Source organism: Trachinotus anak, unplaced genomic scaffold (genome assembly GCF_046630095.1).
Source record: "Trachinotus anak isolate AG129_WGS33_773 ecotype Australia unplaced genomic scaffold, CSIRO_AGI_Tana_v1 ptg000012l, whole genome shotgun sequence".
Lineage (NCBI taxonomy): Eukaryota > Metazoa > Chordata > Actinopteri > Carangiformes > Carangidae > Trachinotus > Trachinotus anak.
Window position 1 is genome coordinate 11,236,563 of NW_027273863.1, and position 17,102 is coordinate 11,253,664.

General features: G+C 40.8%; 2 protein-coding genes across 2 annotated transcripts in view; one reads left to right on the plus strand and one right to left on the minus strand.

Moving 5' to 3' along the window:
* The window catches only part of LOC139629877 (receptor-type tyrosine-protein phosphatase S-like), a 67,055-nt gene that overhangs the window by 30,913 nt on the left and 19,040 nt on the right, over positions 1 to 17,102 (plus strand). Inside the window, exons 6-12 of the mRNA XM_071492808.1 lie at positions 5,514 to 5,624; positions 9,917 to 9,931; positions 11,299 to 11,568; positions 11,776 to 12,155; positions 13,870 to 14,071; positions 15,432 to 15,568; positions 15,806 to 15,950. Of these exons, the coding sequence (XP_071348909.1) occupies positions 5,514 to 5,624; positions 9,917 to 9,931; positions 11,299 to 11,568; positions 11,776 to 12,155; positions 13,870 to 14,071; positions 15,432 to 15,568; positions 15,806 to 15,950 (1,260 nt within the window). The remainder of the gene's footprint in view (positions 1 to 5,513; positions 5,625 to 9,916; positions 9,932 to 11,298; positions 11,569 to 11,775; positions 12,156 to 13,869; positions 14,072 to 15,431; positions 15,569 to 15,805; positions 15,951 to 17,102) is intronic.
* The window catches only part of LOC139629875 (alpha/beta hydrolase domain-containing protein 17A-like), a 66,842-nt gene that overhangs the window by 9,100 nt on the left and 40,640 nt on the right, over positions 1 to 17,102 (minus strand). The gene's annotated exons all lie outside the window — the stretch shown is intronic.

A 17,102-nucleotide genomic window follows, 5' to 3' on the forward strand; every position in this document is an offset into this window, starting at 1 on the left:
CGCTGACGTTACAACTGCAAAGTTTGGCCTTGCCTTTACGAAACTGATGGGACTGTCATTGTAGTGCACCTTTCACTTACCTTTACAAATACAAATCTTTTCTACCACATGTACACACTTGAATTTCTCAAGCAGATTTATTTTACAGGTTTACTAATTATGATTTACAACAACAAACTTTGGAGTTCATAGGGAAGATCACTTTAGAAGCTCAAAATCTTTTTGACCCACATTTGAGATCATAAAAACCCTTCAAACTCTTGAGATCTTGGGTATCACTCTTACTACAGCCACGTACTCACACAGGCAAGTGGAAAATGCAGTGCTTAACAGGCCTGCCATTTGCACATAGTTGTAGCCCTCTTTCTCTGCAGAGACCTGTTCCAGATCCCACACCCATTCCTAGTATGATTCCCAATAACCTCTTGTTGTGTAAAAATGTGTACTTTGCACTGTGATATACAGAATAGCTAATGTGAAAATGCCTCTGTGTAAAACACTCTGCAGTGGCCGTGGGTGGAATTTGGTGGAGGACCAACTTTGCTGCTGCAAACAATAAAAACACATACAGAAAAGAAAATGTGATGTGTATGTCCTAAAGTTTCAAAGCTCAGAAACACGACCAAGGGAGCAGTGTAGTGATTGTAGATACATAATTACAATAAATTTTATGCAAATGTTTTACCATTTTCTACTGATAATTTATGCCTTGGAACCGCAGAGTAAAAAAGAGCTACTGTCCAACCTTTGCATGGATGTTGAAACAATATTTTTTTTTTACTGTTTTGCCTCTTAGTAAGTATATTTTCAATGATAAACAGCAAAGTGAAAAGTTATCTTTGTAGCCCTAAAATAGGTTTTTCTTAGTCTGCTCTGTAGGGTGTCTCTCTCTCTCTCTCTCACACACACACACACACACACATGACACTGATTCACCGGTACAGTATGTTTGTCCACATATCACATCAATGAAACAGCAGCAAGACAAATGTTCTCAGTGAGATTCCCCGCAGGGATTAATAGGATTTTGAGTCACAAAAAGCATCACGAAGCTGAACAACAAAATGCACTTTATAATGAACCAAACACTGCAGTGAAATGACTTGGAGGAAATCAATTACAAGTGAGCTGGGCACAAAATAGCACCGAGATGTGTTATGGATGAAACACTCCTTTAAGATCTCTTTAATGGGGGCACCTTCCAAGCAATGCCTCTGATTTAGTGGACGTCTTCCAGCTCTCCTTGGACCACAGCCAGTGAGCCACAAAGACTGTTTTCTCTATGTCTCTTCTTTTCTTTCTGTGTTGGGTGTTGGAAATATTTTTATGGCCCATGTGGGTCACAATGAAAAACGATATTGAGAAAGACTGCGCTCAGATCCCACGAAAGATGACTCTTAGCCATTTCACAGCCCTTGAGTATCTATCATCTGTAGTGTCTTCCCACTGCAGGTAACTGGCCGTCAACAGTCGTGAGCGCCATGTGTATACACCTACATAAAACCTGCACACGCACGCCATCAGTTTCCTGAGGGTGGAAACATATGGTGCCGTATAGAGTTGAACTTTTCCTGACATCTTCGTACCTCCACCAAGGCATCCATCTATTTTTCCATGCCATCTGCTGCGCCAGTTTAGATGTGCATGAGGCGAACTGTGACAAGTTATCTGTCTATCTCTGACATTTGGGACTAAGATCTGGAGAGTTTACCTAAGCACATAGCAGCCTCCCTAGACCCACACTCTAACAGATGGCATGCAATATGGACCCCGGGGTGGACTACTGGGTTATGGATGGACCTGTCTTGGCAAAGAACAGTGGTGTGATCAAAGGTTGTAGTTATGGTGATGCCCACAGTTAAGGTCACTTTTATCTAAAGCAAAACAGGGAAATAATTATAAGATAAAGACATAGTTTAGTTTCAGCTGTAAAGATGCAGGCGATATTTGGAAAAAACACACAAATACACAAGATTTCTGTCAAAATGTTTGACGATTTATACTTTTTCACTTAACAGGCATCACTCAAAATTAGTTCTGACTGTGTTTTTTTATTGAAGACTCTCATCAGGTCTAACTCAAAGTGTTGCTTGCGCATCATTAATTGTCTGTTTGTCTTTTAGACAGCGGGATATCTCAAAAATAGATTTCAGTGAAATTTGGTGGGAAAATTAGGACACGATGGGCCAAAAAAAAAAAAACAAAAAACAATGATTTGTGTTTGAAGGGCATTTTTGTTAAAAAAATGATTTAAATGATAATTAGATTTCCAACAAGTGAATGACAGATTCACACTTTATACTCAAGACCTAACTTGCTTTAAAAGTCTTGTCTTGTCATGCCTTTAATATTTTTGGCTCTTCATTTTAGGAAAATATAGAAATGTTTGAGTTATAACATGGGTGCAAATGAAGCCACTTCATACTTAGAGTTTATTTGATCCTATAAGTCTATTTTTAACTCTGTTACGTTAATGTCTTGTGATAAAAACAGAAACCATTTGTCTTGATTGTTGGTAATGTTACAAGTTAATGTCTCACCTCGTGGGAGACTGGAGTCCAGGTGATCTGTTTGACCTAGAAGTTCTGGCCCAGCTATCGGGTTAGCAGTATCTGTTGTCATCTGATCGGCTGAGTCTCAGCCCAGCAGACACAATACACCGTCCGCGATTTCACAGTGGTTCAATTTACTGAAGTCACATCTCAGTCTGGGGCTGTCAGCAGCTTCCAGGCGCACTAACAAACTGCTCTTCCTCTCCTTCTTCTTCTCTGTTATCTTTCACTTTCCCTTCCCACTGCTTTTTATCCTGCTTTTCCACACTGACTTTCATTGTGTTTGTTCATTCCCAATTATCTGTCTACCTTGTGTTTTTATGTATGTGTGTCCTGACCTTTCTTTGTGCATGCATACAGAGCACCTGTCTTTCTCCATGTATGGTAACGCCATGTTTTGCATAAGAGGAGACTTCAGTTGCCGACTTCAAATTTGTGCTGATGGTTAGCCATATGAGCTGCTTCCAGCTGTCAGATGAGTTCTTGTTTGCAGAGCTCCACCTGTCCAGCTCCATCTCTCTTCAGCTCTGTCTTTCTCCCACTTCTCCTTCTGCCTCCACCTCCTTGTGGAGGAGAGGAGAGGCTTGTAGAGCAGATAATTTATTCCTGTTTATCTCTCAACTCTGCCCTGTACTGCGGGGAAATGAGAGATGGAAAAACAGAGAGACAGAGGAGGGCACGAGCTGTTTTCCTTTCACGTAACTGCAGAGGACAGAAGCAAATGGATGACAGCCTCAGCTCGCTGGGCCTCCTCATCTCACTAAACACACTCAAAAACACAAAACACATACTGTGCCTCAGCTCGCTGTAACAAGTCAAACTTTACCTCCTCTGAGCCTGCAAAAACATGGTGTTTAAACTTCAGTATTTACTGATCAGCGATTGCAGAGTGTGGAGAATCACACAAATACACATACACAAAGTATCTGTCTCTGTGGAGCCTTTAGAGCTTAACTGGTCGTGTTTTTAAGCTTTAATACGCAAAAGCTTCCTTTGCCATCAGGATAAGACAGCATGCGTATGTGTATGGAAAGTGGTGGAAAGTCATTTTTGAGTACATTAACTCAGGTATCAGGTTTAATTTTGTGGTACATCTGCTCTCTTGAGTGGAGGGCTGCAACTAGTGATTATGTTAAATTTTGATTATTCTGCCCATTCTTTTGTTGACTAATCAATATAAATGTTCGGTCTTCGAAATAATAGAGATTTTTCTGTTTCATTGGAAACTGTTATTTGGGCTCATGTGGAGGCTTATTATTTGTTTTCTTTCACTGAGCTGAAACTAACGTAGTCCAATACAACAATAGATCATAACATCAAAATGTTCAGTTCAACTTTATGATCATTTTGGTGAGATAGTTTGTGGTGTTGCGGTGTTTTTGTCCTTTAGCCTACCCTTATTGACATAAATGGGGTGGACAAAATAATAGAAACAATAATGCAATATAATTCAATCCCACCACAAACTACATCCTCCAAAATGACCACACAGTTGAATCAACCCCTTTCTGATCAGTGCCAACAAAAACTGAACATTACGACCGTCATAAATGTGGGATTTATTACAGGAGTGTTGTATTAGAGTGCAATAGCTTTAACTAAGTGTACCTAATAAACTGGCAACCACATGTATGTGACTGGAATTTTGTTGTCAGTGCTTACAGCAATGATACCCATGTTTTTTGTGTAATTTGGGCAAAATGACCCTTTAAATTTGGCACCTTCATCAACCAGCTACTAGCGACTAGCATGTTAATGCATCATTAATAATAATGTAGTTATATAATATATATATAATAATTTCACTCTTTTAAAGGGAGCGTTCTTCATTATCATGTTAGGTAAATTCTACCAACATTTTATGCAGTTTTGAGCAGGACTTTTTTTTTTTTTGCAAGTATTTTTACTTTTACTTGTGTAAATATTCTGAACACCACAAGTGCAGAGCATAGTATATCCTCTGTTTGTCTACATATCTCCATGCATCTCTGACAAGCCAGATGCCTCTTATCAGTCTCAAAGAAGATATGATACAAAACAGGCTTAAACAAGCTGTGTGTGTGCGTGAATGTGGCTTGTGTGTGTTTTGCATTGTGTCTTTTTCCTCTCTGTGCAATACAGCAGAGTGTAATCCATAGTTTTCTGCTTCTTCCTCAGGCATCATGTCAAAGTCAGTTTCAGATGAGATGAATGTGACAGAGCAGGCTGAAAGAGCAAAAAAAAAAACCTCACTGCTGGTAATTCAAAAGGCTGTTAGCAAAAAAATAAAAACAGTAAGAATAGCACCGTGTGAAACAAAAGAATACCTGACGTGCGCTGTGTGTAATTATAGCACGTTTAGGGAGACACTGTTTATCACAGTGAGATCAGGGTAGCAAGATAAAAATTGAGGGAGCAAAAGATACAAGTAGAGGAGTTAAAGAGCATTGTCGGGTCGTTGCTGTGGGGTAGAGCTGTGTAGCTGCTGCCAGTTAACTGCCAAGACAGAAACAGGCTTTCTTCATGGCAGCATCGAGTCTGCTGCAGGAGAGGAATCGCTAGCTCGCACAGAGCTACGCAACAAAAGGCCCCTGAAGTGTCATCTAAGTTTATAAAAAGTCATTTTTAAGACTCGTTTTTGACTTAAAAACTTTTTGGAAGGAATTTCTGAATTTTGACTGCGCTGCAGTTTATGTTCACTTTTCAGGAGGAGGGAAGAGGGAGGAGAGTGGAGAAAACACCGTTCTTTAAAAACAAACCATAAAATAAAACACATCTACTGGTATATGAAAGCGTGGGCCTTTCAGAGGGTGCCTCACAGAAATAACAACAAAGCTGACTTTATCGGATGTTTCAGTAATAGTGTAACAGAAAAATACCAACAGGCAAATATCTCAGGATAAAAAGCAGAGGATGTAAAGGAATGCTTAAATGTTTTTGCTACAAACCGGACTGAACATCTGTCTCTGTTTTCTTCTGCAGGAGCATTACAGATTGAGAACAGCGAGGAAACAGACCAAGGGAAGTACGAGTGCGTGGCCACCAATTCTCAAGGCGTGCGCTACTCCTCCCCCGCAAACCTTTACGTGCGAGGTAGGACCTGAACACAGAACACACGTGCACATGCACACACATGCACAGAGACAACACACAAGAAATCACTACTGTTAAGGTGCTCTTGGGATTAATGAAGTTATTTCTTCTCCGTAACTGTGCTCTTAAACAAGTTTTACTAACCCATCCATTGTCTACAATATATGTTGACCCTGTTGTTTGGTATTCTCACAATCACCTTTAACAAGTCCACCTTAAACCTTGGTGCGAGCTCCTACAGCAGAATCGAACTAAACATAAAGTTGGAGACACACCTCGGTTTAACTGCATGGAAACATCACTGATCTGTCTACTAAAATGGTTTCTGTACTAGAGGCAGATTAAGAGGAAAATGTTGCACAAAAGATGCACAGATTTGATTTACAATTTGAATGAAATTAATGAGACTTTCAGATCAGAATCAGGATATAATTCATTCTTAAATATGTTAACTTTAATGGCATCTGTGCACCCACATGGTCCCTGTTTAAGTGATTCTAGCCTCTGGACTGTGGGTGCTGGTGTGTCACTGGCTTACTGCTGGAAGACCACCCCCGATTTTCTGATTTACAAGTTGTAGTTTCTATGTTAAGTGGGATATCGGAGAAGTGTGTATGTGATGTGAGAGGGTTGGTACGGTTGTTGTGTGTGTGTGTGTGTGTGTGTGTGTATGTGTGTATGTGTGTGTGCGTGTGTGTGTGTGTGTGTGTTTCAGTGGAGCGGGTGGCTTTGCGCTGGCCGTTTTTATTCTCTCTGTGTTTCCCCGTTCTCTCTCTCCCCCCTCACGTCATTGTGTTCTGCATCAACCCCCTTCCATCCCTCAGAGCTTCGAGAAGGTTGGTGTGCTCTTTCTTTTCTTTTGTTACTCCTTTGTTTCAGAAAGCTTCACTTATTGAAACAGAGAGAAACAAAAAAGAAAAAAAAAAAAAAACATTTAAAGGACACCGGAGTAGATTTAAAGTGAAATGGTTTTGTCTCCAAAATAAAGAGAGTTGATTTCTCTAAAGCTGCTACGATGATGAAGTGGTGTGCCTACGCAGCAGAGTGCATTGACTGCATTGTGAGGCCTTGTGTGCAGAACCCTTGGTATTGCCTTCACTCCCCGATCAATGTTTTCTGCATGGTATGATCTTGTTGTCATGGAGACCCACGAATTGGAAGATTAAAAAGAGGCGATGTTTGCATGGAAGGAGTGAGAGAGAAAGAGAAAGGAGCACCGCTTGCATGTCTGTTGACTGACGGACTGACACAAGAGCATGGCACAGTGTGTGTTCACGCCTGTTGATATGCTCGGATTGTGATATTATTGAATTTGCTGTCTTGTCATGTCTTGCTACTGTTATCTTTTGTTTTGTTTTTTTTTTCTCCTTTTGTATCATCGTGTGCAACGTTGTGTCCCAGCGCCCATGTCATCACATCTGCTCCAAATCCGCACTTGTTTCATTGAGTGGAAATCTTGCACTCGGAGTCACGCCTGTACATGTCGTTCTCATCTGAAGTTACACGTGCTGTGCGGGTTTGTAGGAGAGGCATCAGTTATTTGGCCAAATTCATAACAAAAACTCAGGATGGCAAGAAATCCATAACATCACATGTGATGTAAAGGCAAGAAGTACATTTACTCAAGTGCTCTATTTAAGTAGAAATTTGACTTGTATTTTACTTAGGGATTTAGGATTTATCTACTTATTCTTCTGTTTCACTGCATTTTTGCTCCACTACATTTATCTGACAGCTGTAGTTAGTAGTTACTTTACAAATTAGGATTTTACATAAAAAGTATAGGAAGATGTTATTTATAGTTAGAGATTAAGATACACAACAGTGCGAAAATCCTCAAAAATTAAATATTTAAAATTAGCTACGTCCAACCAACTGCAAGAGTGAAATAACATCTACACATGAATGATTATCAAATAACACATAACAATCACAGATGCCATTTTTCAGCATTGAATGCTTTTCCCTTTGTTACTTTAAAGCTGTAATATGTACAACATGTCACTCACTTCCTTTTAGAAATTAAAAGAGCAACTAATATGCAATAAAGTCCATCCATCCATCCTTGCTCAATTCAATATTCTCAGATTTTACTGCTACAGCTCTGTTCGTTCTGGTAAGACTAGTAGTTTATAGCTTTTAAGCTAATGTTAGCTGTTAGCACACTTTAGCAAAAATAATAACCTACTATGTAATTCACATTACTGAGTCAGTTCAACAATTGTATGACTCTTTTATGCCTGTGCTAATGTTATGCTTTGTTTTAGCCTTTAGTATTATCATAATTGCCACTTAAGGTTTAGTCATATATTTGCTAGTATGTATTCAGTGCAGGACCTCTGTTTGTAATGGGATATTTTTGACTTTATGATATTGCAAAGGAAAGTATCTGAATACTTCTTCCAACACAGCGCGTTCCCAATACTCATAACAACACTAACACTAACACCACCAATTTATTTTCAGGTATAGCTAGATGCTTATTCTACTGTAACGGAGCCTGTGCTGCGTCATATTACTCCAGGCAGTTGCTATCTCCACTAAACACTCCCATCCACCTCTGCTGACTGACACATAAAATTAATCACATCCTTTCACATTTTTGGATATCGAGGAGATATTAATGATTCCCCCTTATTACAGTGGTTTATGAAAGCCGTGTCCTTGAGACTGACAGGATGGTGCTGTGTAAATGTCAGCTCAGTGACGGGGCCTGGACGGGTATTTAGCTGTGCTGAGATACAGTGGTAATCCTTATGGCTGTGCCAAGGTTTCCCCAGTCTGTAGCCTCCAGACTCCCTGCAGAGGACGGGACTAATGATAGCTCCGCTAATAAAGATTGAAGCTCATGGCTCTCCCAAACTGTATAGAAAATGGAGGGGAATCATGCAGCCTGGCTCGATTAACTTTAAGCTGGAGGCTCTGTGAGCATCTGAAGGATTATCCCTTGTTATGAGCTCACTTTATTGTAAAGTCCTCGGTTCTGTCTCAATGGCGGATTCTTCGGTCTTTTGTCTCCGGTCCTGACTGATCGCTCATGTTTCAGATCACGTAACCATCCATCTTGAGGTTTCATCTTCATCTTGTTGTTGCTCATATTACCAGACTAATCCATATGCTTAATTAACTCTTTTTTTTTTTATTTTGGTTTGTTCTGTTGTATTGATAGGTCTAAAATAACTAATGACTGACTGAATTAAACTGATACTTTTGTCATGCTGCATTGCACCTGCAGTGTCTGTCTTCTGCATGAAGCTGTCATGGATGCAGTCTGTCTGTCTGTCTGTCTGTCTCCAGCATGCTCAGACAAGGAGATGCCTGCATAATCATGTCTGTTTCTAACAGATCTACCTGTTTTTGTCTCTTTGTCTCTTTCTTGTCTTCAACTTCTGTATCCAATTCTGGGTATCTTCCGGCTTTTTTTTTTTTTTTTTTTTCTACAAGTATTCCAAATGCTTTGCACTTTATCTGTTCATGAAATGATAGTCACATCACGGCAACTTTTTTTTTTTTTTTTTATTTGTTGAAATCATGCAAAAATGTTAACTTCTATCCAACTGTCTCTAGATTCTTTGAGTAGGGGGATGAGGCCCATGAAGATTCCAAGTAATGATGTTACACATTAAGGAGTGGAGGTTATGCAGCAAATCTATCAATATTTATTTTATTTCATTTTTCTTTTTATTTCATCTATTATATATTAGAATTACTGCTGGATTTGCAAATTATCCAAATAAGCCTTGCACTTTCATTGTTTTGCTACTGTAGGGTTTGACAGTAACTTTTTATTTTTATCTATTTTCAGAACATTTGCTATATTTCACACGTATGAGCTTCCTAGTGTTGAGTTTAGTTTGAGTTGAGTTTTTCGACAATGTTTCTGCTTTCTGTCTGCCTTCCCTTTCATTCTCTCCTGTCATCCAGAGATGTCTGTCCGTTACTCTCTCTGTCTCTTTCTGTTTCCTGTGTTGTGACCCTGGGGTATCCTCTTTTTCTCTGTTCCTTCAACATACGATCTCTGCTAGTCTGTTTTTTTTTTGTTTTGTTTTTTTCTTCTCTTACTTTTAAGCACCTACTTTCTGAATGGGCCTGACTCTGGTTTATAGCCGTGTTTTTAAATAGATCCATGTGTTTTCTTCTTCCTCGCTCCTCTTTTCTTCCCCCTTTTCCCTCCTTCCCCCGAAACCCTCTTCTAATCCTCTCTTTATCTCCACTTCCCTGTCTTTTCCCCTCCTGTCCCTTCCCCTTTTTTCTCTTCTTCTTCTGCATTCTGTCTGCACCCTGATGTGTAGGAGCGACAGACACATGTACATAAGTTTATTAACTTATAAACATGCACATACTACCTCACATATCTCTCTTTTTGCTCGCACTCGTTCTTTCCCGTTCTGCCTCTGTCATGCTGTCTTGGTGTTCTTTACTTACTGTGTCCAATGATCACTCTGTAATTGCCACAACACCTTATTAGAACCCTCGAATCACTCCTGTCCACATTTCCAATTCATTTGACTACACGCTGTATCAGTTATGAATCCTATGTATTGTACAGTATCTTGATGTACAATGTGGCTGTCCTTTGCTACATTGCCTGTCATTGTCTGGAAGAGAAGCAGAGCTGCCTCTCTCTCTTTCTCTCTTTCTCTCTGTCTCTATCTTTTCTCTCTTTAACACTTCCTCTATCCCTCTATCTGTCTCTCCAGAGTCTCTGCTCTTGTCTTGCTTCTCTCTGTCTCCCTCTCAGTCTTCAGTTCTTCGTTCTCTTCTTTGTGTTTTCTCCACCATTTTATCCCTCTTGAGTCGCCCAGGCATGCAAGTGACCTATGAGTTCAGTCTCTCGATGCATCTCTCCCTAATAGATAGTCAACCAAGCTCCAACAAATGCAGAATTGGATATAACTTGCCAGGCTACTTGTACTTCTCGTGAAGACACAGCAGGCTGGGTTTATTGATCGGCCCCCGTGATGCACATATACTCTCTAAAACAAAATCTACTGCAGAAACACCTCAAGGCACATACATCTCAACAAAGTAAAGTTTCTCACTCAAGTTTCTGGTAAAGTTTGCATTTTCAGTCATTGCTTAGAGGAAATATGATAAAAAATACAATTATAATCCAAAACCTGAATCACAAAGTCTGATTTTTTTGGCCTAAATGGATGATAACCAATAAGAAAAGTGTTTTTACAAAGAGAAACTGACTATAGGTGTCATGTCCTGGTTGAAATGGTACTCAAGAGTTTGTCACTCTTATTTTGAGTAGGCAGCTCACTCTGATTGGTTGAGCTCAACACAAGATTTTTGTCTTTCTGTTTGAATCATCAGTACCATAAAGTAATTGGGACTAAACTTGAAATATCCCTTTGTAATTTTCTGTAAAAACCCTGAAGTTCATTCTCCCCCTTCCTGTTACCTCTCCTCTCTTTCTCTCTCTTTTTCTTTCTTTTTGTCTTTCTTGCCCTCACTTTCTCTCCCTCAATCTCTATCTTGCTTTGTCTTGCTCTCTCTCTCTCTTTCTCTCTGATTCTCTCCCCCTTACTCCCTTCCCTCCTCTCTCTCTTTCTCTCCGCCTTTCTTCTCCTCACTCCCTTCCCCACTTTTCTCCTCTCCCACCCTACCCCTTAACCCCCTCCCCACAACCCCCTCCTTTTCTACCCCAACTCTCCTCCTTTCCCAGTGCGCCGTGTGCCCCCTCGTTTCTCCATCTTCCCCTCCAACCACGAGATCATGCCGGGAGGGAGCGTCAACATCACCTGTGTGGCTGTGGGTTCGCCCATGCCCTACGTCAAGTGGATGCTGGGCAGCGAGGACTTGACCCCCGAGGATGAAATGCCAATTGGCCGCAACGTGTTGGAACTCAACAGTGTCCGGGAGTCTGCAAACTACACCTGTGTGGCCATGAGTAGCCTGGGTATCATTGAGGCCACCGCTCAGGTCTTAGTCAAGAGTAAGGGATGTTCTAATAACATGATTTAGCATTTTGGCTCTTAAACAGAGAAGAATGTGGAAAAATCCCTCAGTTGTTGCTTCATTAATGAATAGATACAGTTTTTATTTGTATTTGTTGTGCATGTCAGGAGAATTAGACGCTCAAATAGCCAGTGGAGTTACATTTGACTGCTTTGTCTCTTCATCTCCCCTCTCTAATTCGTAGCTTTGCCAAAGCCCCCCGGCACACCCATTGTCACGGAGACCACCGCCACCAGTGTGACCATCACCTGGGACTCCGGCAACCCCGACCCTGTCTCCTACTACATCATCCAGTACCGAGCCAAAGGGCCGGACAGCAAGTATGAGACGGTGGACAGCATCACCACCACCCGCTACAGCATCGGGGGACTGTATCCCAACACTGAGTATGAAATCAGAGTGTCGGCCTTCAACAGCATCGGCCAGGGGCCCCCCTCTACTCGTGTGGAGGCTCGGACTGGAGAGCAGGCCCCGGCCAGCCCTCCCCGAAACGTCCAGGCTCACATCATTTCTCAGAACACTGTGATGGTCCGCTGGGAAGAGCCGGAGGAACCCAATGGACAGGTGACACAAGGACAGAAACAGCTGTTTATGATCTGTTGCCACTAGAAGAAGTAACACATATACATTTTCCTACATTGTCTTTTATCTGTTGGTATTCTTCTTTTCCTGTCAAACAGAAGAACATTATAAATAGGGTGCTCAATTTCCACAGTAAAGGCACTTGTGTTCAACAGAAAAGCCTTGTCTCTTCTGCACAACCAACAATTGATAAATAGTCCATTTAGCTCCAATGAACTGACAGCTCCCATCCCCTGAATCCAGAGTTTCTGATTTTGTCTTCTGTCTCCCTTTTCAGCCAAAACTAGCAGATATAAAAACTGTTTCATATTGTACCCTCTGTCATCTCCCAACTTAAAAGGCAACGTGAGCACACAAACCCATTCACTACCCAAATTCTAAATATCTTGTCTGATATTTTACCCATAATCTGAATTAATTAATTAAATAGTTCTAATTTCTATTTATAAGTGTTTGTATGCTTTTATCTTTTGTTTTCTGTTTCACCGGTCAGTAAGTTGCACTTTGGGGATACATAAAATGATGGAATAGATTAAAAGTAGCATATTAAATAATTAAAAAGTCATAAATGAAAAAACTGTGTAGAACTTGTGCTGACCACCAAGACAGAGCATGCATATTCCTCACAGTTGAGGTTTTGGCAACACTTTACTGTTTATCATTTATATGCACTAATGGTTTCTAATGCAAGATAAGGTAGTTTTGAGCAAATACAAGCAATTATTAATGTATTTGTCAACAACTATAAGGCAGTGTTATAATTGCTAACAAATACTGTAAATCAATCTGCCTACAGTTTGTTACACACCATTTATTAAATGTATTTCTTATTAATGCTTAATACGTAAAGTGTGACTGAAATTGCTTTTGCCATCACTAACTACAGACTGACAACATTTCAAAATTGCACAAAGACCCACATGAGGTTAAAATGATAAAGCCTCCATAAAAGTCACCACTGGGAGCTTTATTCCACCATGCAGGTTCATGTCCTTTGCAGGGATTGTGTCTTGCCAGAGATTTCCGTTCAGTAATTCCCTTGCTACTTTCCCCACTCGCTAAAGAAAGAAAAGGTAATTGGACTGTCCGCTCTAAGTTAAGAGCACTCCCATGAGACCTATTTCCTTTTTTTCTAGTCTACCTGACTGTACAGTAGGTTCATAAAAGTGCAAGAGTGAATTGAGAGCATATGGGGATTATAGATATTAAAGAGTAATAACAGGAGAGGTGGTAGAGGTGGAGGGCAAGGGCAATGGCATAGCAGCAGGATTACATACACTCTGAACGTCCCATAAACAAATCCCACAGGAGAGGATGTAGTGATTATATCTTACGCACCACAATCTGAGGGCACTCAGATTGTATGAGAACTGGTACTGTCAACCTTAAAGTGAGGTTTGTTTATCGGGGTCAAATGCATAACAGCCCCAGAGATTTGAGGACGTGAATTTGTAACAGTGACCTCTAACAAACACTAAACCAACAAATCCACAGGGCCATCTGGACTAAAGTAAAACAATAATTCATTGCTGATGAAAGTGTTGGAATAAGGTATTATGGCTGGCGTGCATGCAGGACAGTGAGATTAGATGGAAGATCACTTCATACAGACCTATCAACGATGACTTTAAAATTCAGAACACCCTCTGACTCCCTCTATCTAACAGCCCTTCTGTCACTCTCTGCCTCTCTGTAGGTTAAAGGCTACCGTGTGTACTACACCATGGACCCGTCGCGGCCTATGAATGAGTGGCAGATTCATAACGTCCAGGACAGCGTGATCACCACCATTCAGAACCTCGTAACCTCAGAAACATACACCATCCAAGTCCTAGCCTTCACCTCTGTGGGGGACGGACCCTTCTCAGACCCTGTCCATGTTAAAGTGATGCCTGGAGGTCAGTGTGTGTGTGTGTGTGTGTGTGTGTGTGTGTGTGTGTGTGTGTGTGTGTGTGCATCTGACTGTAAAAGTGTATGTGTGTTTTTACAGTATAAACAAAATCATTGTTAGATGTAAATTTATCTTGCATGCCCAGTGAATAGATAACAGCTAAGTAGTGTTCTTCAGTTGTGTAGGAGATCACTGGTTGTTTTTTGTGAGTCAGTGTGTGTGTGCGTGTCCGTGAGTGTCTGTGAGCGTACAAACTGTTAAGTAGCTTAAATTCGAGTGACTTATGTAAAGTTTTAGAAGTAGTCTGCAGTGAAATGCCTTGCGAATAAGCTTGACCTGTCAGAAAATATGGCTTCTTCAGAATGAATAAATTCTACCTGCTGGGACAGAAGTGTGGAGATTTCAGGAAAAGGAAACGGGGATTAACAGCCAAAAATGTCCCTCGTGCCTCGGTGCGTCTCTTATCGCTGTGACAACTGCGGAGAAGTTGTGGGTTTTATGTAGTACAAAGAGATGATTACTCAAAAATCTGTGATGGCATTAATGGTTTAAATTTCTGTGTAGGTTGAGCTACGCCATGTGATGTCTCGAAAAAGTCGGCCATTTTCCAGTACATAAAGGAATGAGATCACAGTATTTATGAAATACTAGAAAATACAAGGGTTTTAGGGATTTATGGGTTAGTAGGTGTAAATTATGAGGCTGATGTTTACTAGAATTACATGGAAAAAGTAATGTTTGATTCCAGTACGACTTTAAACAACCTGAAAACTTAGGTTACAATAATATTACATTAATATTATATTAATGATGTGAAAGACTCAAAAACAAAACTCTGCTTCAGCAGGACTGTGTGGGTGTGGTTTGATCAGATTTGATGGGCAGTGGCATTTCCCTGACAACATTATTCCCACCCTGCTATTAATAATATTAATAATAATGCAGTTGATTTATATAAAATAATGAGTTTGTAATGATTTTATAATAATGAGGTAGCCAGACATGGGAATACTACTAATACAATTAAAAAAATATATTAAATGGAATAAATGTAAAGAGAAAAATAAAAACATAGTGTGTGTTAAAATGGACATGGTGTAAAGGGATGGTAAAAATTAGAGGCCCTCTGTTAAAAGATGTATTGTTGCTAATTTCTGATCAGTTGATACAAATTATTTCAGTTCGTGGAATAACCAGTGTCATTCAAACTTTAGCTGATGCTGTAATAGTTTGTTCATGTGTCAAAGGATCCCATCACTTACAGTAAGAAAAACAGAAATGTGAAAAACTGAAGAAAAATATTGTAGATGTTTTCTTATGGATAAGACAGAGTCCTGACTGACTGTGTGTTGTCCTGTCTCCCTCAGTCCCGGGCCAGCCAGGGAAGTTTAAAGTCGGTAGGGTGACAGACACCAGCATAGAGCTGACCTGGGAACCTGCTTACACCAAGGAGGGAATAGTCAACTATGAGCTGCTCTACAAACCTGTCAAGTTTGGCAGTTTGGTAAGACCTCTCATTCTCTTTTTATAAATCTGTCTGCAGAGTGGATTTCTTAACAAGACAGAGGGATAAGAGGACAGATAAAAGAAGAAGTTTAAAAGATTAACCTCAGTGTCCTGAACTACTGTGTCTGGTGGAGACGGTCTCATCTCTTTCTCTCTCCAACTCTTCTTTAATGTTTCCTTTTTTTTTCCTGCCCTCATCCCGCCTTTCATCCTGTCCTCCGCTTCTCTCTCGTAGGAGAAGCTGACCTTCGGGCCGAGGAATTCTTACACAGTGGAGGGTCTGAAAGCGAACACCGAGTACTCCTTCTCCCTGGCCGCCATCTCAAGCAAAGGCATCGGGGCTTTCACTAATGAACTGGTGCAGAGGACGTCACAAGCCAGTACGTCTCCATTAGACTGGGTTCACACAGTGCAGCTGCAGACACACACACACACAAATTTTAATAGTATTATGTCTCAGTCTTGTACACAAATTTCATGCAAACACACACACAGCTCAAAGTGCATTGTCCTCCTGACCTGGTACAACCAGGAACCATCTCCGCATCTCTCCATCTATCTCGTTTATCAACCCATCTGTCCAACCCCCCCTCCCACCCATCCATCTATGTTTGACTGTGCCTTTCTTCCTCCGCTCAGCCTCTCGCTTTCTTACACAGCCAAAACATCATGACAGATGGAGATGGAGCACCGATTAATGTTTCACTCTTACTTTTCTTCACCCTCCTTTCACTTTTTCCGCTCTATCGGTGTCTAATGTCTTTGAAAGGGCGAAACTGTCTGCCACTTTTTGGCTAGCAGCCAGTGGTGAGGAGCATTAAAGGATGGTGGCTGGCCTACTATGTTGACAGGTAAGTGCTGGCCAGTCTGTATTTTATCCATGCTTGAACTTGGATTCTCTTCCTTGTCTCCTTTTTCTCTCTTTTTTTTCCTGCACAATCACTGATAGCCGATAAGAGTCAAATAAGTTCCACTCTTTTGCTCTGGCATATCAAGTCATTTCGCATCTCCTCTCAAGAAGAAAATGCAGAGATAACAGAGAAAATGGAGCAAGGAAAAGAATTAATAAAGCAGTTCTAGTCGGGGAAAAAAAGGCCTCAAGTCCTGCGGTTGGAGTTGCTGTATCTCTTCGGTGGTAAGTTTTTGTTTACAATCACTCACCAGACACGAAGATTCATTCTGTGTATTTACAATCAGATTATTTTTAGACCTGAGCTCAGAATGTGCTTAACGCTTTTAGTCGGTCTCATTTCACTCTCTACTTCCAAAAAGAAATGTGAGACCAAGGTGGTACATCGGAGGAGGTGGCAAAGGGGAGGGGTTCAGGAAAAGGAAGGTGCCAGATAAGCAGACTATTTCATGCAGCAGAATTCATTTCCCAGGGAGGTTATGTGCGCTTTGTTATCGCCAAGCTTTGGTGCACATCTAGATTGTCCCCCGAGGCCAACAGAACAGTGGCTGTACGGCTGAGTGGATAGATACTTGAACCTGTCAGCTATGACTATTACACTCGCACACGTATACACATGCAA